The sequence below is a fragment of the Sceloporus undulatus genome, chromosome 1 (assembly GCF_019175285.1).
Source record: "Sceloporus undulatus isolate JIND9_A2432 ecotype Alabama chromosome 1, SceUnd_v1.1, whole genome shotgun sequence".
Taxonomy (NCBI): domain Eukaryota; kingdom Metazoa; phylum Chordata; class Lepidosauria; order Squamata; family Phrynosomatidae; genus Sceloporus; species Sceloporus undulatus.
In genome coordinates, this window is record NC_056522.1 from 138341656 (window position 1) to 138366883 (window position 25228).

General features: G+C 38.7%; 1 protein-coding gene across 1 annotated transcript in view; it reads left to right on the forward strand.

Moving 5' to 3' along the window:
* The window catches only part of ARHGEF10 (Rho guanine nucleotide exchange factor 10), a 144794-nt gene that overhangs the window by 46314 nt on the left and 73252 nt on the right, over positions 1–25228 (forward strand). The window contains exons 3-11 of the mRNA XM_042443452.1: positions 3578–3748; positions 5239–5538; positions 6666–6732; positions 10218–10297; positions 12638–12694; positions 14472–14635; positions 15786–15902; positions 17289–17403; positions 23169–23275. Coding sequence (XP_042299386.1) covers positions 3578–3748; positions 5239–5538; positions 6666–6732; positions 10218–10297; positions 12638–12694; positions 14472–14635; positions 15786–15902; positions 17289–17403; positions 23169–23275 — 1178 coding nt within the window. The remainder of the gene's footprint in view (positions 1–3577; positions 3749–5238; positions 5539–6665; positions 6733–10217; positions 10298–12637; positions 12695–14471; positions 14636–15785; positions 15903–17288; positions 17404–23168; positions 23276–25228) is intronic.

The following is a 25228-nucleotide window of genomic DNA, read 5'->3' on the forward strand; positions in this document are numbered from 1 at the left end:
CTGGAATTGGTATATATTAAAACGCTAGCGTGGTATAGTATATGAGCCTTGGACTATGACTCTGGAGATCAGGATTCAACTCCCTGCTCAGTCATGGAAACCCATGACTGGGTGATCTTGAGCAAGTCATACTTTCTCACTCTTGGAGGAAGGCAAAGACAACCCTTCTTTAAAGAAATTTCAAAAAGAAAACCCCATGATAGGTCCATCTTAGAGTCACAATAAGTTGGAAATAACTTGAAGGCACACAACAACAACAATTTGCTGGTGCTCTGCTTTCATTCTGTGTAATGTTCAAAACTAATTCATACATTTATAATACAGTAAACTTGGATAACCTCCAATTTAATTTATTTCCATTTGTCACAGCATGGGTAGACATATCAAAGCATTCCCAGTGCAGTCTTCTGGCTGCATACTTTACCACAAATTTTAGTAAGAAGAGCAGAAATGTAAATGTTTTGGGTCAAGGCCTGCATACTGCACCTGCTCCAGTAGAGAAGCACACAATGATTCCTACGGATGACCAATCACACATAAAGCTGAAGGGTGTGTGAGCCAGTACTGCTGGACTGCAAATGGGGTAGAAATGAAGATGAACAATGGCCTGCCCAGCTTCAGTCTTGTGATTCCAACAAATCCTATGATGTTCAGATTTTATGTACCGTATAGCACAGTGATTGGGAATGCCTGGCTAGTCACTGTGATATTTTGGCTCCAGCTTAGTCATGGAGTGGATCACAAGTGGTGGATCCACTGTGTGTCCAAGTTGGATAGATGGGATCAGGCTTGGATTTGCTGTTCCAGCAAGGATTTGATGTAGCCAGAGCTGTATCATAAGCTTCTCTGTTTGACCTCAGCCTATTACTGCCCATTGATTTTTATTACTGCCTGCCTTGTGTTGGGCGCTCCTACTTAAAGCGCATGTTAGTGACTTTTTCTCTGATGTCTAAAGGCCTGTATATATTTTTATTAAGACATTTATAGGGAAGGAGCAAGCTTATTTTCTGCTGCTCCAAAGAACAGAACCTGGAACAATGGATGCAAGCTACAGGAAAAGAGATTCCACCTCAACATTAGGAGGAACTTCCTGACAGTAAGGGCTGTTCGACAGTGGAATTCACTCCCTCGAAGGGTGATAGAGTCTCCTTCCTTAGAGGTCTTCAAACAGAGGCTGGATGGCCATCTGTTGGGGATGCTTTGATTTGGATTTCCTGCATGGCAGGTGGTTGGTCTGGATGCCCCTTGGGGGTTTCTTCCAACTCTGCGATAATATGATTCTATGATTTGAACCAATGTAACTTCATAGATGAGAGAAATGTTTGATTGATCCATGAATAGGTAGGTGAACATTACGTGGAAAGTTGAAGATGTGTGGAACACCCCCCCCCCCATATTTCTTAATTTCATTGGTAGTTTAAAATGCAATAACATGGGGCTGATTCATCAACTTCCAGTGAATTGCTAATCTTGATTTCACAGTTCCATAAAGCAATCGATGTACGAGGTACAGTATTTTGGAAAGATAATAAAGATAATATATCTTTTCTGCAACCAGCAGAATACCCGCATATGCGCAATGTTCACCTAATTACTTGTAATGTCTTTCCTTGGCCTTTCGGAGCTGATTTACTCAGCATGTTAGAGTATATGACCTTCCTAGTCAGCAGCAACTTTTCACTTTTGAACCTCTGTTGATGTTGGTTCAGTCCCTATAGGATCGTAAGAGAGGATGAGATGTACTTGAACACAGAATTGTTTAGCACATGCAAGGCCTTTAAGGAACACACAAGAGAACTCAGCCATATGACATGACAGCTAGGTAATGAATGCTCTTTTAGTTCTTAAGGGCAAAAGATACTGAGCTTCCTTTCTAACACAAACAAGGCATTAATGGTGTAATTTACAGTGTCAGAAATAAAACATGCTGTCTCAACTTGGCTGAAGAAATAGAATATCTTGCAAGGAGACTTTTTTCCCCTCCTATGGCAGATTTACAGTTGAAAGGTTTGTGTTTATATGGGCTTTGCCATGGAAAATATTCAGGACATGTTCAAGCTGGTAGAACAGATGAAAAAATCCTTTATAGTTCAGGAAGTATGCTAAGGTTCACATGGGGCTTCTCTGACCTCATCTTACCTGAAAAATGTTAAATAATCTTGGATGCAAATAGGTGTCTGGGATATTTTTTTCAAAATTAATTTGAGCGTGCACTAAAAAGCATTAAGAAAAATGTATGGATGTAAAAAGATTGGGGAATTAAAAAAATTGGAAGGAATTTTTAAAAGTTCTGTAGTATTGTGAAATCCGAAGAAATGGGAATAGGAACTGAAAAGAATGTTTTGAAAACAAATACAAAATCTGGTGAGAGTAGCACCAGTAAAGATAAAAGCATATGAGATTTCCTGTAAACCCACTGGGTGACTGGCAAGTCAAATATTCTCATCCCCAGAAGACACCATGATAAAGTTTGCCTTAGGGTTGACATAAGTAGAAATTATTTGGAGATACACAATAACAACAAATTACTTGGAGGTACACAATAACACTGTTCAAACTTTGAGACTGCAGTGGACTGATGCTTGTTTTAATAACCTTTTTTATGGTATTGTAGAATGGTGCAGGGATGTGTCTGTGGTGGAGAGAAATGAGAGCATTACCTCCCAATAAGAAATCTGTCCCCAGATGAAATTTTCCTTTTGTGCCATTTCAGAGAGTAAGGCACTGAAAATCATTCATACCTAGAGCTCTTACATTTACTGTGTTTATATTTCCTTGGTACTTTAGCCTGCCACTTTTCAAACTGTGTTTCTTAATGTTCAACGAAAGTTTCAAGTTACTGCAATTTTAGAAATTTGGGAATTGAAGAAAAAAATTCATGAGGGTGGAGTTTTTACTGTAGGGAGCTATGTTCTTCTCTCACCAGCGCCATAGCTGCACCCCTGGAATTTGGTCTCATATTTTGAGAGTACATAGATAAAATTGCACTTAATTATAGTCTGGGTTCTTCTTTAGCATTATTTTTTGGAATGGCAGAGTTCAGTGTTTTTGATTAACTGTTAGTGTTAATCATACACTGAAAAATTCTATTAATATTATTTAATAAGACCTGGGAAATTAAGCTCTGAAAATTATCAGAATTTATGGGTTGACTGGTAGCATAAAGAGAAAAAAACCTCTCCCCTTGGATAAATTGAACCTGTCTAAAAGAGTAGAGGAGAATGTGTGTCTATGTCTTTGAAAAGTTACTTGTAAAGTTAAAGTGTCATACAGCAGCCAGTTCTGCAAAGCGTGCTGACTTGGAGATTCTGGAAGTTGTAATAAAAATGATTTTTTACTGCTCTAATTCCATAGTCATAAAAGTATAAATGTGCTCATTTTAACTTTGAAAGCAGATGTTTTCAGAAAGCTGAATCCAGTGTTTCTGAAACTGAAGAACGTGGAGTCTAGATTTATCTATGTATAACTTGGTGGTATTACAGCCATCCATCCTAAGTATTTAAATTGTGGGTTGCTGTTTATCCGTTTCATTGTTTCACTGGTGGTGATGTTTTGTTTTCAAAAAGTCTTTTTTTAGTTTTAGACAATGAATTAAAAACATGTGCTGATGATGATGAAGAGGAGGAGGAAGGAGAACTATTTGACTTTGACAGTGGAGATGATATCCCAGAAGCAGATCGACAAACCATTTTGCCACCAAATTCTGAATCCAAAAATAGTGCGGAACAGGAAGGAATGGATTCTATAGGTATGTATGCTTACACCTGAGAAGCCATGAAAACATTGCTAATAGTTTATTTATTTGTGAAAATGAGTCACTCTTCAAAAGAACACTAGAGCCCCCTGGAAATATTTGTTCCACAAAGAAATGATGCATTGAGATGGAATCAGGATTGGGCTTGTGTGTATGTGTGTGCACGTGCACACATTTCTTCAAGTCGCCTGTCAGCTCATGGTGACTCCATGAATTTCATAGGGTTTTCTTTGGCAAGGAATAGTCAGATTTTGCCAGTTCCTTCCTCTGAATTATAGCTTACAGCACCTAGGATTTATTGGTAGTCTCCCATCCAAGTACCAAGCAGGGTAAGCAGGGCTGTCTGTTTAGGTTCCAAGATCAGACAGCCTGTGGCTATGATCTCATATTCAATGCACTACTTCTGCAGAAGCAAACACAGTCCATTTGCCATTGAAAAAGAACAGGTTGCCCATGTAGGGAGTCTCGGTGTGTAGAATCCTGTGCTGAGACAGTTTGGGTATATGAAATCAGAAGCAGTAGGTTCAGTCCCATTTCCCCAAGGTTCTTGTACACATAGACTTAAGACAATATGGAAAATGTAGGTGAGCAGACATATTGTTACATCTTCAGTCTTATTAATGGTGCTTACAGTACATGTCCATGGTTCAAAACACAGCACAGAAATAATCCAGTTTGAGACCACTTTAACTGCCCTGGCTCAGTGCTAGGGAATTCTGGGAATTATAGTTTATTGTGGCACCAGAGATCTCTGACAGAGAAGGTTAAATGTCTCACAAAGCTACAGTTCCCAGAACTCCCTAGGATTCTGCCAGGGCTGTTAAATTAGTCGTAAACTGGGTTATTTCTGCAGTGTGTTTTGGATCTATTCAAATGGAAGTCCCACTGAATTTAATGAGATTGAGGTGAATGGGTACAGGACTGGGTCTTTAAAATGTTTGATTGTTATAACACAAGTATGGTGAAACCTGAAACATTTAGTACAACCCACTGCTTGAGAGGACTATGTTTTCTCATCTTGTTAGCAAAAACACTGGCATGGATCCAGAGAAATGTGAGTAGAAAGGATCATTTGGAAGTGAATATAGAAGGAAACTTTGGTCTTTTTCTGTGTCCCCTGAAAAGGCACTCAGGAGGAGCACAGGCATCTGTTGGCAGGGAGGCTGGAGAGTGGCTGGGAATTTTCTTACAGGAGCCTATACAGTGGCTCATTAGTGTTACCTTTAATACAAACATCATGTCAAACCCTAATTTGCAGTAAGAGTAATGAGTAAGCTAAGATACATTTTTGACATCCAAATTGTCAGGCAAGTTGTGGTTTAGAATAGCTTGCCTGTTTTCCTTCTGTTCATCACTCCTGTCTTCAGATGAAGCAGTCTATGGATATAAAGTATAGGATGGATCTGGAGGGTGGAAGAGAGGAGAGAACTGCATTGGTTTACTGCAGTTGAAGTTGACAATGGAATGTATCTTTTATGTTCAAGGGAATGAGAATTTAGAAAATGTAGAAGGAGCTGAGAAGATGGCAAGAACTGAAGCCAATGCAGAGGAGGTTTTACCAAGAGTTAACCCATATTCAGTCATAACCATTTCACCAATGCAAGAAAAAGAGCCGTCATTATCGCCAGAGCCAAGTCCACAAGATGGAAGTATAAGCCCTACTGTCTCAAGCGGATATTCTGTTCCTGTGCCCTGTGGCTATGCTGTGCCATCTAATTTACCATTAATGTTGCCAGCGTACTCCAGCCCTGTTATAATACGCAGTGTATCTGTGGATGAAGAAGGTAATTTTTCTTGTGGGAAGGGTTATGGCAAGTATAACATTTATGAACTAGAATTGTATTTCAGGCACTCTGTGGGGGGAAAATGAGTAAGTATGGTTCTGTGAAGATCTCTATAGGTTGTTGTTATGCAGCTTTATCAGCACCAATTATTCTGGCTAGAACCGATGGGAACTGCAGTACAACAGCATGTGGAGGACCACACGTTGGTCCCTCATCAGTAAGCAATTACATTAGAAAATGGAGAGAAGCAACCAGAAACTTTCCCGCTCTCATTTCATCTCCTTTCTCAGTGTATCTTGCATATACGAGATTATATATAATCCAGAATTTTGCAGGTTACTTTGTCTTTTGGTTTTTTTATTCTTGCAGCCTAAGGTGCAGTTTTTCTTGATTGAAACTACCGAGTATAAGAAGGACTATTTTGGACATTAGGAGTGATCTGCAACAGGGCTGGGCTGCTTGTAGCTCTTTGACAAATTTGGTTGCTGATGCTCTCTTTACCAACCTTAAATTAAACAAAGTAGTTTTTGTATGCAAGTGGGGAAAATGATTCTCTCATTGTTCTGGTTTAAATGCACACTCATCCCTCCATATTTGCAGCTTTGATATTTGCAGCTTTGATTATTCACAGATTTGATTAATATGTTCTCTCTAGGAATATCTACATCATCCAGTGCAACTCTGAGGTCAACTTTAACTAGTCGCACTGAAAGACCTAGAAATTCCTAGAGAGAATGCTCTACTAGGCCTTTGTAGCTCCTCTGGTGCAGTTCTATGGTCATTGTCTGTCGGACATTGACCACAGAGTTGCACTGGAGTTGGACCTATAAGAGATTCCTAGAGAGGTGTCCTCTCAAGTAAAAACATGGTGCTTTTTTTATTTGTGGTTTTTCCATATTCACGGGGGTCTTGCACCCCTAGCCCTAGCGAATATGGAGGGACAAGTGTACTATCTGAAGTACTATATTACTGTCATGGGGATTAAAAATCAGTCAGTTGCATTTAAAAAGAAGGCATTTTACTTTATCAACATGTATTTTGTAATACTTTATGAAAAGTATTAAATCAAAATATATGTATTTTAACATGGTTATAATTGCAAGAACATCTACTTCTGCTTCTTTTAGCAAACATTCACATAGTAGCTGAAGACGGCCGTTCAAATTCTCAGAGTTCAGAAGATCCTCAGAACAGGTAAGTCAAAAATAGTTGGGAGTTTGCGAGGGAATCCCCTGTAGAGAGTGAGCAGTTCTTGCTGAGTGAAGGAATTTTTTCCTTCCTGCTCCTTTTTTGATGTTTTATAGTTAAGTGCCTTCAAGCTGCTTGTCAAGGTATGGCAACCTTCTGATTTTAGTATGGCTTTCTTAGGCAAGGAATACTCAGAGATGATTTGCTATCACCTTTAACTGAAGGCAGTTTTTCTACAATAAGGGTGGTAAGAGATCAGGAGGAAGTTGATGGTGAGTGGCTACATCTGTTAGCTTTTTTTTATCTTGAATTAAATACCTGACCATTTCATTCATTTAGCAAACACAGCCTCCTGTTCTCTAGGGAAAGCTAGTACCTACATGTTCCTTCTGGGTTTTGCAAAAGTAAGTGACTGGACACTCTGGGAGCACAATGCTAGTCCAGCAGCACAGATATTTTGCTGTTCTTTCTATGGTTGGGGTGAGGGTGAGTGTTTTTATTTTATTTTTTATTTTTATGACCAGGGATAGCATTTCCTCAAGGGTCAGAGACTTCATTCCCAGTGTATATTAACAGTAGGCAAGGCTGATGCCAGTGGTAGGTGGAGCCAGTCTAAGAGGACAAAAGACCACTCCCTTTCTCTCCCCCACTCCACAACCCCCTTTTCTCTCTTTCCCCCTTTTCCTCCCAACCTGATAGGTTGTTGAAGGATCCCTAGGCTCCCCACATTGTCTATATGTATAGTTCTGTTTCCTCTGCCTACAACAGCTGCTCCTTCTGTCAAATATAATCTTTTTGCTTCTTCACTCTCTCAGCAGTCAGCTTAGCTTTACATTACCTTCAGCTGTGCTTCCAACTGACTACAGCTGTGACTCATTTTGAGTCATTCTTTTACCTCTCCCTGTATGGCATGTTTGCCTTGTACAGTTTGTAAACACTCTGGGTGGAGACTGTTCAATTAGAACTTTTGGTGTTGATTTTGTTTTGTTTTGTCCCAAGCCAATATATATATATATATATAATTACCTGACTATATATCAGGTAATTCTGATAAAGCAGATCAGTGTGTTTTGACTTCTAGTAGAAAACATACTGGCAGTACCCACTGGGCCATATTTGAGTAGCTTCTCATCTTAGACCTATTGGCATTTGTGACACAAAGGCAGTTTTCCCAAAGGACACTTATTTGGAAGAAAGTCCTATCGTGTGACTATATATAAACATTTGTTGTTGTTGTTAACTGCCTCGAGTTGACCTTGACTTACGGCAACCCTGTGGATGAGATGTCTCCAAAAAACCCTGTCCACCATTGCTCTGCTCAGGTCCTGCAAGCCTGTAACCTCTCTGATTGAGTCCAACTACCTGGCACATGGTCTGCTGCTTCTGCTGCTACTCCCTACCTTTTGTAGCATTATTGTATTTTCTAATGATTCATGCTTTCTCATGATCTGGTCAAAGTATAACAGCCTCAATTTAGTCATCCTGGCTTCCAGGGAGAGTTCAATCTTAAATCTGTTCTAGGATCCAATTGTTTGACTTTTTGGCTGTCCACAGTATCCTCAGCACTCTTCTCAAGCACTACATCTCACCTGAGTTGATTTTCTTTCTGTTAGCTTTCTTCACTGTCCAGCTCTCGCATCTGTAGATAGTGATTCAGAATACAGTGGCTTGAAGTGATTAAGAATCCAATAGCTTGAACGATCCTCACTTTAGTGTTCAGAGTTATATCTTTACATTTTAGGATCTTATCCAGTTATTTCATAACTGCCCTTACCAAACCTAGTCTAAATATTCCAGAACCTAGTATAAATATTATTTAGAATAGTTTTACCCAGAGATGACATTAAATAACAACACACACAAAAAAAGTGTTATCTCCCTCTTACCTCCGCATCACTATATTGTGAACAAAAACATACTGATGGTGAACTTCTCATGGATTTATAGCCAGTTGCAGCACATTCAGATCTCTGAAGAAGTATCTGAAAAGGGGATGGGAGCCTCTCTCCTCAAAACTTTAGGGGAAGTACAAATGAGTGAGAGCACCACATGAGACAGGGCCTTCTCTTTTGTGGTGCCTGACTTTGGAATGCCCTCCTCCAAAGATATTTCTAATGCCATCTTTCTTAATATGGTGCAAAATGTTAAGACCTATCTGCATAACAAGGCATGTATGGTCTTTTAGTTCCCATTGCAGTTATTATGACTTGGTATGTTGCTGATTGTTTGCTTTCTCTACTGTTGGCTTATTTGTTTATTAGATGTTACTTATTTTTAGTGGTGGTTTTATTATGTATAAAGTGATATAAATAGAACTAACTAGCTAAATAATGCAGACAGGAGTCCATATTTGAGGTAAATGGTTTACCACGCTCCATCAAAATGGGTGATGGATGGATGATAAACTGTGACCCACTGTTTAGATATTGTGATCAATATATGGTTGCTGATATTTTGAGACTTCTGCCCAGCAGCTATACTTTCAGATCTTTTATTGCCCCAGATGTGGCTTGATATTCTTAGCCTGCCTGCTTCTTGTGTCATCTTCCCTTCCATCTCAGCACTGGTATCCAACAGCTTCTAGTTCTCCTGCATTCACACATAGACTACTAATTCCTGGGCACACTAGGAGGCTAGAATTGTTGCTGAGGATTGTAGCTCTTGTCCGCATGTAGTAGAAGTGCACAAACATGATAAGACCACTTAGGTTCAAAACACACTGCAGAAATGTCTCACAAAACTACAGTTCCTAGAATTCGCTAGCATTGTGCCAGGGCAGTTAAAGCAGTCTCAAACTGGATTATTTATGCAGTCTGTTTTGGACCTTAGCTGTCAGGATGCTTTGTACATGTAAGATCATAACCAGGAAAATTTGTGCATACAAATAATGTGTTAGTGAGGTCCATTCTAATTACGTTTCAGATATCTTAAGAGCCAGCATTCTATGGTGGTTTGAGCATTGGACTATGACTCTGGTGAACAGGGTTTGAATGCCATCTCAGCCATGCAAACCTACTGGGTGACCGTGGGCAAATCACACCCTCTCAATTGCAGAGGATGTCAATGACAAACCTCCTCTGAAGAAACTTGTCAAGAAAACACTGTGATAGGTTCACCTTAAGGCATCCATAAGTCAGAAATGACCTGAAGGCATTGACAACAAACAAACAAAAAGAAACCAATCTTGTTTTTTAGTTCTCATTTGGAAACAAACTGAAGAAATGTTAGAGACCCAACTGAATGGAAGTATTCTTTACAGTTACAGTGGTGGAATATGTGTTTTAACCAACTCACTCACTCACTCACTCGCTGAGGGAGAGAGATCACTGTAATTTCAGTAAGAGGTTTTTTTTCCATTACAAAGACTGCAGTCCTTTGCACCCTGACTAGGAACAAGCATAGTTGAACTCAGTGGGATTTCTTATAACACATTGTGCTGTAATTCATCTTTAATGTTAATCTTTATTTTTCTGTGTGTGCTTCTTTTAAAGTGAAGATAATCAGGGGCATACTGATGATAATGTTTTGACTAAATGGGTTGCTGATCCTGCAAATACAGAATGGATGGAGAGTAAGTACTGATGACCACAATTCCTCTCTGTGATAAGTTGGTGAATCTCGACTATCAGCTCAAAAAAACTGCTTGTATTTGAATGTCTGAATTAAATCTGGGAAGTGTTCTTTCCCGTTTCTGGATATGGATTTAATTATTCAGGATATATTTGGGAAAACCAAATCTACTTTAAGGATATTGCAGTAACCAAGCAGATTCAATTTCAAATATGAACATCATTGTTTTTCTGGTGTGAAAATTTACTTTTGACCATGTCCAATTGAATTTGGTTTCCCTTGGGGAAAATATTTATCCATCCCTGGATATGCAAAATTGTGCACATAGTGCTCCATGGTGGGAACGGATGAAATTGAGGGGAAAATAGCTTGTGACAAAGGTTGCAATATGCAGCAGTTTATGTGATATTCTTTTTCTGCTGCTTCTGCAGGGAGTTTGAAAAAGCCCCACCTGTGTCAAAAGAGTCTTTATCTTTCTGAATTCTGATAGCATATGTATGGTATCTTTCAGAATGATGTATACAATGGAACTTAAATTATCCGGCTTTTGCACTTACCTGATGTTTGACTTAGATCTCAGCCTGAAATACATTTTAACATATGTATTTAAATGTATGTATTTTAATGGGGGGGGGAGGCTTCAATTTCATTGAAAAATACTTGTTAAAATATACTTTTTATGTTTAAATGTATACATTAATGAGGAACTAGGGTATAATGTATTTATAGATAAACACATACAAAAGTGGCACAGGCTAGAAACCCAGTATCAGTTTGTGTTACAGTGTAGATGTGAAACTGATAAGGGATTATCATTTGAAAAGAATCTGATCTTTATAGACTTTGTACAGAGACTAGGGAAGTGTGCGGCCATCCAGATGTTGGACTGCAATTCCCAGGATCCTTTACTACAGTTGGCTAGGGTTGATGAGAATTACAGCCTAACAATGTATGAAAGGCCATAGGGTCTGTACCCCTGGACAAAATAAACAGTTTGTGCTAAAAAATGTAATAGTTTGGATTAACAACCATCCATGTAAACTGTGCTTTTCATCATGTAAAATGCCAACATGCAGATATTAGCTCTGAATTATAAAGGCATTTATTTTCACAATTGAAAAAAGAATTGCAGAGAAGGTGTTGGGAAAAGTAAAGCAATCTGCAGCATTGGAGGCTTTCTGAAAATACATTATAATATACTGAAGGAAGCTCAAAATAAATAAAAGGGCAGGTTTTGAACTCTACCCTATCTGGCCACAACTTGTTTGAGCATATGAAGTGGTATGAAAATGTTCCCTCTAACAAAAAGGCATTCCCTCTTAACAGATTACATTTTTGTATTGCAGTTATTACTGCTCCTTTCTACTTATTTTACCACATCTCCATGAATCTGAGGAAGTAGACTAAGGCTTGAAACACACAGGCCACAATAACCTGTTTCAGGCCACTTTGGGGGCATGGCTTGTGCGCCCATAGCAGGTGGAAGCCACTCTGATGCTTCCAAAAGGAGTCTGCCACCGCTGCAAAAAGGAGTCGGTTTTAACTGTCTGTTGGTCGATGCAGCTTCAGACCTGTGGCAGTGGCCTGCTTTGGGAGCGAGCTATGTGGTCACTACGGTCCCAGCCCGATCATGGCCAGAGTGACCAGAGGCTTCTCCTTCCTTGCTGACTGCTTCACTCCTAAGCCTGTAAAAAGCTTATGCTACAACTTCTTTGGCCCAAAACAGATGGGCTAAAAGCACCAGCTTTGGGCCTATCTGGGGGAATGGCATACAAAAAGTGCTACTTGCTGGCAGCCTGTTTGGAACCACCGGTCCTGTGCCAAACATGAAACAGCCAAGGCTGGAGCGACCAGAGCCTGCTCCAAGCTGCCAAGTTGCTTGACTCCTAACTCTTAGTTACTCTCAAAGGTGCTACAAGATCCCTTTGCATACTCACCTTTCCTATTTTTTTAAAAGAACAATAGTGGGAAATGTTGCCTCTTCAGATGTTACAGACTACACTCAAGGGCAACTGGTAGCTAGACTCTAAAAGAGGTATCCAAGGTCCAGAACCATACCATACCCTCAAAATAGGCCCAGCACCTTGGATAGCTGCTTAAAAAGTTGTGCTGGAGCACTGCATTCCACTGACAGGAAGCCTCCAACACTGACTGCAAGCACAACATTTTCATACCATTGCTAATGCTGTATGTGACTGACTAGAATTTGTAAACTAAAACATTTTGCAGGGTCTAATTTTCCTCATCCCTATTCTAACACTTCCTTGATGAAAGTCATATTGTTGGCTTGTTTAAACGAAGCTCTATTGATGGCGCATTGATCTTTTCTTCTTGGTTTTAGATCCAAATGAGGTCATATATGATGATGTACCAAGAGAAAATTCAGACTCTGAACCAGGTATGAGTTTACATTCTGTCTTTTAGACTTGAAATAATTACAAAAAAAGTGTACAGGAAAAACATTTACCAGGTGTTCTACAAGGAAGGGAAACTTAATTCTTTTCTTGTCTTCCACATTTCTATTTCAGTTCACTCTCTTTTCTCTAATGTCATACATTTTCAATTGGTTTTCTGTCCCCAACATGCAATTCATCACCTATGGAGGGTGAACTTATTTGGGGTGATTTAAACCAGTGGAAAGGTATTGTTTTTTTGGTAGTAATAGGGATTATTCTTCCCCTCCACTAAAAAAAAGCCCACTTTCCTGAAACATAAAGTTTTCATTAAGTTTAATGACAATTGATAAGTATCCTCCCCACACACAAACACACTTCTGCCCCTGACATTTATAATGCCATTATTTACCATTCATTGTGTGAATTAGTGAGCATACCTGAGACCATGATAGTGTGATGGTCAATGTGATCAGAAAGCTTTGCCATCAGTCATCACACACCTGCATATGATGAGCACTTAGGGCCATTTGGTCCAATCCTCTGCCATGCAGGAACACACAGGTAAAACACTCCTGAAAGATAACCATCTGAGTACATTTCACTTAGATGTCCATTCTTCAGCTAGATGGAAATCAGCTAAACAGGATATATTCACTATGCATCTACTACATTGTAGATATAATGCAGTTTGACACACCTAAGTACTTAAGCTTCATCCTGGAATCCTGAAATGTGTAGTTTTACAAAGTCTTTGGCCTTCTCTGCCAAAGTGTTCTGGTGCCTCACAAAACTGCAGATCCCAGGATTCTGTAGGATGGAGCCATGTCCATTAAAGTAGTATCAAACTACATTATTTCTACAACATAGGTACAACCTCAGAAGAGTAGAATGGGATTCTACTCTAGATGAGGTAATGTAGAATCCTATTCTTTTGTCGCTCAAGCTTCATGTCATTGTTTACTGACACCAAGAATCTCTATTTCACAAGTACTCTTTCCCCATCTTTCAAATGCCAATGCTGCTAAAAAACAAACAAACAAACAAAGCTAAATAAAGGAGGGGGGAAGGAGGGGTGGCTGTAAAAGACTTTGTAAAAAGCACTTCAGTTCAGAGGATTTGTTAACTGAGGACTGCCTGCATTCTGATCTACTGAAGAAAGATACAAGATTGTCTACTGAAGAAAGGTACAGGATTGACTGTATGGAATTGCTATTTATAACAAATCAGCCTCCAAGAAAAAAAAAGATCTGTGTCAATCATGTAAATTGAAAGATTGGACTAAATAATAAAGTGAATCTTGGTAGAACATGGAATAATGGGGAAAAGATTATGTGCCTGGCACTGTCAAATCAATATACGGTCATATGTGCACATTAATAAACATATTAGCTTTGTTATTTTGAGCTTTTTTGCACAAGGAAAAGATGAAGAAGTTGTAATCTTCCTTCACTAAAAAAGAAAACAACAATAACAAATAATAGTGCATTCTTTAGACCAGAGCTATGAAATGAGAATCCTCACAGATTCCAAAATTTGTAATGTCTTAATAAAAACATCCCATTCATCTCTTTCCTTCCTTCCTTCCTTCCTTCCTTCCTTCCTTCCTTCCTTCCTTCCCCCCTCCCCTAAATTTTATGCCCTGGACTGTCTGATGTTTTATTGCTTCAGCTTGCCACTGGTACAGAGGGAGTCTTTATTTAGTGGTCAAATAGAATTTACAATGAATGTAAATGTTTCTGTAGCTTAATAAAATTATATCTTGTATATTTGTTTATGCAGAGGAGATGATTTATGATGATGTTGAGAATGGAGATGAAGGTGGAAATAGCTCCCTAGAATATGGGTGGAGTTCAAGTGAGTTTGAAAGCTACGAAGAACAAAGTGACTCAGAATGTAAAAATGGAATGCCCAGTTCTTTCCTGCGTGGCAACCACAGAAGACAAGTATGATAGCATTTTTCTAGCACATTCTTTACATGCTGTCCAGTACCATGGTTATCCAGGCTTTACATTGTCCAGTTTTTCTCATGTATCTTATTTCAAACCAGAAATACAGTATTTAAATAGGAAAGGAAAAGAAAATCTGGGCAGAGTGAGATCTCCCCCCCCCCCAAAAAAATAAGGAAATTTGATAAATGCAAACAAATTACTGTTTTATATCTGCCAGTACTCTATAGGCAGAACAGTATTAGCAATGTAGCACCAGGGAGCGCTGGTGGCACAGAGGTTAGGTGCTGATACCACAGCCACAATATTGTGAGTTCGATCCCAGGGCTCTAAGGTTGACTCAGACTTCCATCCTTTCGTAGGTTGGAAAATTAGTACCCAGCTTGTTGGGGACAATTGGCTTACAGACTGTAAACCACTTAGAGAGTGCTGAGTTCACTGATAATGAAATAGAAATGTAAATGCTATTGCTATTGCAATGTGGCTAATAATATGTAATATGCACAAGTTTCTTTCCATTCTAGTTTTGTTTTGCTTTAAAAACTTACTAGATTGTGTAATTTTTCTTCTATTGTGTAAACAAGTCTAGTTCATTCCTTTAATTTATTTTTTAACAATATTATTATTTTCCATCATATATTACTATAGTTTCCAACACCAGGCAAATACCTTATTAAAAAGAGATGACATGACTGTAGTAGAGACAAACTTCTTTTTGCATTTTCTAAGACATGGTGGATTCCAGAACCAGAGTCAAATGAAAATGAGAGTGATTGATTACAGTAACATCAAGCATTAATTTCTATCTACTTAATCGATAGTAATTATTAAATAATGATACATATCAGTGCTTCTAAAATTATATAAAAAAAAACATAAGATAGGAGCAAAAGGTTTCTCTTGTGATATAACTATTGCTGTAGATTAAGAGATTAGGAGAACATAATATGTTCTGCACATTTGGAAAACTTGCCTTGCCAGTGAACTGGAAACAAAACCCATTACTGAGTTGACATTGTACTAAAAGCAAAAAAATCATTCCTTCTACTGGTTTTGAACCCACTTTCTTACTTAGCCACCCGCATGCATGACACAGCTCAAGTGCCTTAGAGTAAAGTTTAAGATTGTATCTTTTTGTATGCTATAGCTTTCTCATGACCTAACCCGTTTAAAGGAGCACTATGAGAAAAAGATGAAAGATTTGATGGCAAACACGGTGGGAGCAGTAGAGATTCAGCAACTAAAGCAAAAACATGAGCTGAAGGTAGCGTAGCTGATTTTTGTAACAAGATAAATGTTAACATTATTGTTCCTCAGACACAATGAATATGTGTTTTAATAAACAAAACTGATGGGAAAAATTGGACACTATGTATTCAAATTGGGCTGTCCGCATTGCTACTGGCATTAAAAGAAAACTGTCAAGGACTTCAGTGTTGATGGCTCTTTGCCCTGCTACTCTTCTCACCTACAAAGTGAGATGCAAGCTTAATCTTCCATATTGATTTTTAGTTAAGCTGTTGCAGCCCAATCCATATGGATGTGCCATTATGCATAAAGACAGCTGAGGTTGCAAAGGTGGCTTTCTGTTGCAATACTGTAATAGATCTTACCGAATTTGAATGACAATGAGATAAATTGAGTTGTTTTTCTCTATATATATATTTCTAGCTCCCAACAAATTCTTCCATTAAAAATCATACCAGAACAGAATATGAGTATTGTTCTTTGTGGAATCTTATTTTATTTGAATGTGGCCAGGAAGAAGAAAGCTATGAAAGGATGGAGATGTTGAAAATCTGAGCTATTAGTCTCAGTCCCTCTCCAGAGACTACCTGCTAATGTATGGTCAGCTATGCAAGTGAAGGACTTCTCATGCCTATTGATTCCCCCACTCATTCCTGCATCTACAGCAGGAAGTAGGCCATCCTTCTAGATTTTAATTTGTGTGGATTGTTCACCAGAGAACATCAAGACAAATACAGTTATTTATCATTCAGATAAATGAGTGCTTGTGTAAAATTCAGTCTAAGGTATTGAGTCACACATATTACAAGATGCAGCAGTATTTAGGAATAAAACACTGCAATTCTCTAACTTGCTTTGAACTCTATTCAAAGAAAAGTTGGCAGATACAATGTCTTTTTACTAGAATTTCGTTCGAATGCTGCCTTTCTTAGTGCAGGCAATTATGGCATTCCATTTTTAATAAATTATGTGACTAATGAAGAGGTTTGTTTTGGTTTTATGAAGTGAGAAACAAAAACACCTTTAGTGGAAAATAAGCATGGATTGCATTTGTGCTTTGAATTTGTTAATTTTGTGTGTCTTCAAGTCACTTTTGACTTATGGTGACCCTAGGGCAAATTTATAATTGGGGTTTCTTGACAAGATTTATTCTGAGGGGGTTTACATTTGCATGTACATAACATATGGAAACTCCTTTAGAAAATCATGAAAGGTGTAAGGCATGCCAGTAGACATGCATTGATACAGAGCATGGATTCTTGTCTTTAGCCTCCACAACTTGACAGTGTTCTTTTTAAAAGCAACCATTTGAAAGTGGAACCTGCTGCATGTTTTTTAAACCCCTGAATTCCACTCTTATTATTCACTGATCTTGTAGAATGTGTTTCTTACTGTTTTGCAGATGCAAAAACTCATGAGGGCAGCTAGGGAAGGCACCAAAGATGGGCTTGAGAAGACTAAAGCTGCTGTGAAGAAAGGTCGGTCCTTCATTAGAACCAAGTCATTTATTAATCAAGGTATGTGTCCATTACTTTTAAAAACCTTGTACACATTAGTACTGATGTTGAAGGGGCGGTAGTCTGATATCTATAAGTTGTCTGTCAAATACTTTAGAAATTTAGTTGCATAGAGATATCATACAGCGGTGAGTAATCAACCAGGTTTATTTCTGCTTCCCAGATAAGAGTAATTGTAGTGAAGTATGATGCGGTGGCTTAGTGGTTAAGACGCCAGTTCTGATGGTCAGAAGGTTAGCAATTTGAGACCTGAGTGCTGCATGATGGAGTGAGTTCCTGTCACTAATCCCAGCTTCTGCTAATCTAGCAGTTTGAAAGCATGTAAAAGTGCAAGTAGATAAATAGGTACCATTTCGGTAGGAAGGTAACAGTGTTTGGTGCAGTCATGCTGGCCACATGACTACCAGAGCAGTCCTTGGACAACGCTGGCTCTTTGGCGTAGAAACAGAGGTGAGCACCGCCCCCTACAATTGGTTACAACTAGACATTCATGTCAAGGGACTACCTTTATCTTTACCTTTTATGACAAAAATAGTGACATTTTGAATAATGGTTAATTTATCCAGATCAAGACATTCGACCACATAAAATCTTTGTGAGTGCAAATAAATTAGGTTTACTTGTAAATAAAATAATATAATCCATAATTTTATTCCCACAACAGGGAAGATTACTATGATTGTATTGGTTTACCTTATGGTGGCCATAAATCAGAAATGACTTCAAGGCATATAACAACAAGCTGGTCCAAGCAGCTTTTATTTTAGTGATTTATCACATCAGAAACAAGACATGTATTTAGTCAAGTTCTGGATTTTCCTGAATATGCAAAATAGAAAGTAAATGGATTTAAAATTATAGGAGTCTGAATATTCTAAAGTGGCACAAATCATGGAGCACAGGGCAATGCTTATGATGTGTGGGGCCTCATGCTATGTTTCCTCAACTGTGGTATACATCCTAGTTTAATGTACGTTATAACAGTCATGCAGTACGTTATAATATTCATGCAGTAAGACACACAGTGGACACATGAGATAATAATAGTAGAACAACACATATTATGTATTTCTTCTTGTTTCCTTGTATTGTTGCCTACACTTGTGTGGAAATACACATGTGTATCTGAGTGGCACATGTTTAGCTCTTTAATTGATGGTCCTGTTATAGTTATATAAAATTATACTTTGTAATGGGGAACATAGGCAACACACCAGCATTTACCGAAATTATTTATACTGTATAGTTTAGTACAAAATTAGATAGCATGGGTACAAGGGCACCATTCTGATATGATCAGTGATATGGTTACATACAGTGGTTACATCTACAAATGACAGTGAATTTGAAGATGAGTGGAATTCAGGGGTTTCACGTGAGCATCATGAAAAAGTGTGAGGAAGAGGTGGTTGATCATAAATAAGACAGTTAAAGATCCTAGATATTTATTTATTTCATTTATACGCCACCTTTCTCCCTGGAGGATCCCGAGGTGGTTCACAGACAAAACATTTAAAATCTCAATAAAATTCAAAACAATAAAACCATCTACACCCAATATAAAATCACATAAAAATATACAGAAGTTAAAAAACAAACTAAAAACCCACCTACTCCATAAAAACCAGATATACTTAGGAAAGGGTGAGTTGGTTAGAATGTAGAGTTAGAACATTCAGGTGAGGTGCTTGCTTGGTAAGCTAGTGATTTACTTTGAAAGTCATAAAGGAGACCACAGCATGAACATCTCCTGTTCCAAGGACTCTTCTGCAGTGATCTGCTATGAGCTAGAAGGAACAATTCTTGACACCAGGGCTTATTACTTTTCAGTTCTCATATACATCAGCACTTTAGATCATAGATAATGATCCACAGCTGCTTATTTGTAAACATCCTGTGAAAAGGTTATGGTGAGGAACTGTGCCCTTGTAAGTCCCTTTGAACACTAAATGAAATGGAATCTTTGTAGGTTAAACATGTTACCAAGGCCCTCAGTCTTGGGCCCTTTTAAAAATATCACCTTAGCAGCTGGAGTCCAGATCTCAGCTTTCACCCGGTGAGGCTAATTGAGCAGAGGATGTGGGACAAGCTGGACAGTTGGTGACATTTAGCTGCTGTAATCTGTAACTAAGCTCTTCCTCTTACACATTTTCCCAGTGCTTCTCTTTGTTCTCCATTTTCATTGTTTTGACATTGTTTTATAAGGGGTTCACAGAGAGTAATTAATTTCTACAATGAATCGTGGTCACACCAGTTCCCAGAACAAACACAGTTGTAATATATAGCAATATAACATTAACAAGTCACTTATAGTGCATTTAAATGAGCACAAGACATGCCAATTGGCCAGTTAACAATATCTGGCCCCTGCTATAGTCAACATTAAACTCACATTAAGCAGCTCACTACATGGTTCATATGAAGACTCATGGCCACAGCAAAAGGGTACAGAGCGGAATATAACAAAATAGCTGCAAGGTATTTCAGACAGGCCACCCTGCAGCAAGACAGAGCACTGGCAGGTTGTGTGTTTCCTTGATGTCCAAGCAAAACTGAATATATAAACATTAAAAATGGAGAAAGGGCAAAGCAAATAGGGTGATAGAAACATCTGAGGGAGAAGCTGTTGTCATAAATAAGGACTGAACACCTGTTTGGAGATATGTCTTAAAGGATTGTTTCCCCATGAAATGGATTTCTCTAAATATAGTGAAAGGGGGGAAAACCTGCTATTTCAGGGGTGTAGTGCAGCAAGGATTCTTTGTATGTATTTCAAGTGTGGGCTTTTGTTCATAGTGATTGCTCATTCATATTTGAATTGTTTTCTCTGCTCTCTCATAGTATGCTTTCTTTCTGGGGTTTCTAAGAACAATTAATAGGTGAATTTGCCAAGATGAAGCTTGTTGGTGGCGGGTAGGCATATGTGCATTATTACCAAGATCTCTGCCTCTGCTGAAAATTAAAGTGGAATGCAGTACCCCTAACAGTATACACCAGTGCTTCCTTACTTTTGGTACTTCTGTTTGGCATACCAGTAAAGGGTTACATGGGAATTTCAGATTCAAGGGGCTAAGACCATCCTCAGAATGACAGTGAGCCTTACCTTCATAGTAACACTCCTTTCTATATATTGTGTGATTGTTTGTATGCCTGTCTTTCACATCTTAGTGCTGGTCACTGCAACAAATGCAGCAAATGACTTGTACTACACAGAGTGATTTATGAACTCTGTCTTAAAACTGTAATGTGTGGAGTGGCTTTAAGTATATATCAAGTTGCCAGGTTTTCTCATTCAAGTTTTAGTTGACTTCCAAACTAAGCTGCTTATTTAACATGCAAATGTTTTGTGGGAAGTTCTTTCTCTGTCATGGCAAAAGCAGCAGCAAAGTATAAAATAACAGAAGACAGCAGTTGTAGTTTCACATTGGAGCATTCAAACACTTTGTTTTATTTTATTTTATTTGTCTTTTAATGTTATCCTTGTCCACTCTTGTCTGATCTGGTAAAGACACTGCAGTGTTACTCTGCTATAATTTTTGTTTCAGGAATGCTTCTTCAGGAATGAATACATGGGAAAGTGACTAGAGTGACATTGGCAGAAAACTAGAGTGGGTCCACTTGAACATAGGCTAAAGCTTACCTGCAGGCTTATTCTATGGTACTAGAAGCAGCAAAGTCAAATTTCTTCTTTGCCTCTATTACATCTATTGGCCAGCAGAGGGAGTGGTTAATGCCTCTGCAAAACAAGACAGAGTTCCAGCTGAAGGAGGCTGTTATAAAATCATTACTGAGAAAGCTCTTTCTGGAGCCCATCATTCTGGATAATTATTAGCCAGTCTCTAACATTCCATTTTTAGGAAAGGTTCTAGAGCATGTGGTGGTCTCCTAGGTCTAGGGGTTTCTGGATAAAATGGATTATCTAGATTAATTTCAATCTGATTTTAGGGCCTGGTTGTGGGACTAAAGACAGTTTTGATCGCCTTGGTGGATGACCTACACCAGGAGCTAGACCAGGTAAAGAATCCCAGTTGGTTCTGATGGACCTCTTCAGTACCACCAGCAATAACACACTTTTGAGTCAGCTTGCTGAGATGGGACTTTGGAGTACTATTTTACAGTGGCATTGTTCCTTCTTGGAGCAAAGGTGAACCCAAAATATGGTGCTTGGGGTCTCTGCTCAACCCTATGGCCATTATCCTGTGGAGTACCCCAGAGTTTGGTTCTCTCCCCATTCTATTTAACATATGCATGAACATGTAACTACTGGGAGAAGTTGTCTGGAGTGTTGGCATTCAGTGCCATCAGTATGCAGATGACAACCAGCTCCTATCTACCACAAACCAAAGAAGCTGTTTTGGTCTTAAACCAATGCCTTTCATCAGTAATGGACTGGATTAGAACAAACAAATTGAAACTTTATCCAGACAAGACAGATGTGTTCCTGGTCAGTCAAAAGCCAGATCAGGGCATAGGGATGCAGTCTATGTAGGATGAGGTTACACTTCCCCGAAGATGCAAGTCTGCAGCTTGGGTGTGCTCCTGGACTCAACTGAGTGTGGAAACTCAGTTTTCGGTGGTGGCTAGGAGTGCAATTGCACAGTTATAACTTGTGTGCCAGATGTGCCCATTACTTGAGATGTCAGATCTGGCCACGGTGACACATGCCTTAGGTACTTCCTGCTTGGATTACTGTAAAGCACTATATGTGGGGCTGCCTTTCAGGAGTGTTTGGCAGCTTCAACTGATCCAAAGAGTTGCAGCCAGTTTGCTGAGACTTGCTACAAGGGACATACAACTCCCTCATTGCATTAGGTCCACTAGCTGCCAGTCCATTTCTGGACACAGTTCAAAGTGTTGGTTCTAGTCTATACAGTCCTTTATAGCTCAGGCCTAGGTTATTTGAAGGACTTTAGTCTCCATTATGAACCTGTCTGTCCATACTTTGAAATCTGCTGGGGAGGTCCTTATCTCTGTCCAACCACCTCCATACATACATCTGGTAGGAACATGGGAGAATACCTTCTAAGCTGCTACCCTCAGACTCTGAAAGTCTCTTCCTAGAGAAGTTTGATTGGTGTCCTCCCTGCTTTCTTTTTGCAGACCAGTAAGGACTTTTCTGTTTAAACAGGCATTTGGTGAGTGACTCTATAAGGCTTGTCTCAACCTAAGCATTGTGCTGGATCTCGCTAATTTTTATGCTGGTGTGTGTGTGTGTGTGCACGCATGTTTGCAAGTACATCTACCTTTAATGTTGTAATTTTTAAACCTGGTTTTAATACTTTGATTAGTTACGTTTTTAACTTTTGTATCTTGTGAAATAGTAATAACAGTAATAGTAATAGGGGACCAACTTTGGCACATCTGAAAGCCAATTTTCTGGTCTGGAGATCTTCCAGTGACTGTCAAGAATGCCAAAAAAACAAAGCAATCTCTTCTGCAGTGCAAATGGCCTTAAATCTATTTCTCATTTTGAAAAAACAAACATGTGTGTACCCCCCTCCCCCCAGTTAAACACTGAAGTGGAGCTGAAACATATTTAAAAGGTGAATTACTGCTCTGAGGACTTCCAAAAGAGGCGGTCCATTTTTGAGGGGACAATGAAAAAAGGGAGCCTTGTGAGTGTGGAGGGATCAAGGACCAGAAAAAACAGCCCTGGGTGGACTGCATGCAGTTCCAAGGTTGCACTTTTCCCACCCATCTCTCTCTCTCTTTATCTCTCTTTTTCTCGGTGTGTATAAAATTCTAGAATAATGAATTATTTCTAGATCATAGATCAACCTGTCTGGAAGAAGAGGAGCTCTTTATTGATGTTGACTGTATGAACACAGAGGCAATCATGACTCCTATGCCAGATGGATTATCACAACAACAGGTTTGTGTAATGAATGCTTTTGAAATCTAACACAAAATCTTCTTGTATCTCTAATTGTGATCCATTTGTAGATTGAACTATGCAGTAACTTTCATGTACACACTGTTCATTTGCCTTTTATAAGACTGAGGTGCAATGGTAAGGAGTTCTGTATTTTTTTTACTGAGGTAATGGCTGATATTGGTTCAACAGTGTGGGCTGATTTTTCAAGAGAAACTGAAAATAGAGATGAAATAAACTTCAATTATAATTACAGTTTTAGTCATTGTTCTGTAGACAGTATGTTAATTTGGATCTGCTTAGTTCCTGTGGTGGTTTCCTGGAAATCCTTGAAATCTAAACATTCAAATAACAGCAAAACTAAAATTGACTCAGGCTGCATCCACACTGCAGAAATAATCCAGTTAGACACCACTTTAACTGCCCTAAGTGGAAATTCTGAGAACTATAGTTTTGTGAGACATTTAGCCTTCTCTGTCAGAGCATTTTGATGCCAAAACAAACTATATTTTCCAGAATTCCATTGCAATGAGGTGTGCCAATCAAATTGGACTATTTCTGCAATGCAGTTACAGGCTCAGTAATGAATTTGATCCGGTTGTCTTCCAATTGAGCATCCTTATCTGCTTATTCTAACATAGATATAGATTAGCTATCTTGACCTTAACTGACTTGTCTAAAGATTCCCTTGAGATGTGCAATTTGCCACCCATGTTCAAACTAGTGAATATTTAACAACTTAGAAAAGTTAATTTTTGGACTACAACTCAAAGAAGACTCTGAGCAAGCATAGCCATTGAGCATGCTGCCAGGGGAGGATTGTGGGATCTGTAGCTAGAAAATTGTAACTTTTCAAGTTCTTCTGTTTGTGACCTTTTACTTGGTAAGCATTGAATACTTGAAGAAATAAATTTATTTAAATCTGTACATGCTGCATCTTGCCACATGGTGGCATAATAAGATCCTGGTTCTTCTTTAACATTCAGTATTTGTGCCTTGCTATTTACTTAGGAAAGAAACTTAAACATTTTGACTCTTGGGATGAAGTCTGGTAGAGGAAAATCTTTGGTAAACCAACATTGCTTTTTGAAATGAAAATTAGTCCTATTACAAAATGTTTTCCCATCAGGATTTGTCATGTTATGCAAAAATAACCTGTTCATAGTGAAGCAGGATGAGCTGCAAATGTTTTTATGGCTGTATAGAGGTGTATATAGCATTTAGAAATAAATAATTAAATAAAAATGTAAAAGTTGGCAGTGTTGATTGCTGCTTTTTTTTAAAAAAAAAAAGCATTTTATAAAAACAAAGTCTAAGGAATTTGGGAAAATATGGTTTGTTTTGGTTAAGAGCTTCCACATCCGTTAGCTATAGTAGTTCTGGTTTCTTTGTATGAAATAGGTTTCCGCAGACATGAATCAAGGTGTTGAGGAATATGCGATAGTATGACTGGCTGTGCTGCTCAGAATATTTGTCTATCTGCTTGTTAATCCCCATGGCCAAAGAGACGAGATGCCTGCTGTGTGAGTGATGAAGCTGGGACAGGAGGAGATATGGTAGATTAGAGGGTGGATAAATTGGGGAGGAAGGAACTTCCTTTCACTCTGCCTCCCAAAGCTTCATCAATGATGACTCTCTTTCTTTATTGAAGAAATGAGAAATCAAGAAATTGAATGACAAAGCAATGCCTGGACTCACTTTAGATTTCCTTTTCATTTTCTGCAAACCCAGTGAATACCATGATTTTAGGGCATGAAAGCAAGAGATACTAGCTATGTTCTTCTCTGCAGTAATACATTTTATGTGGGGTGAAGGTGAAAGCTTGGCTTCCAATTTTGATAGAGATAAGGCAGGAAGGATGTTACACCATTCCTCCTTTCTCCTCTCTCTAGCGGAATGGTCAAATCTGTTATTTTCTCAACTTACTTCTGATCTCTCTAGTACATAGACGTA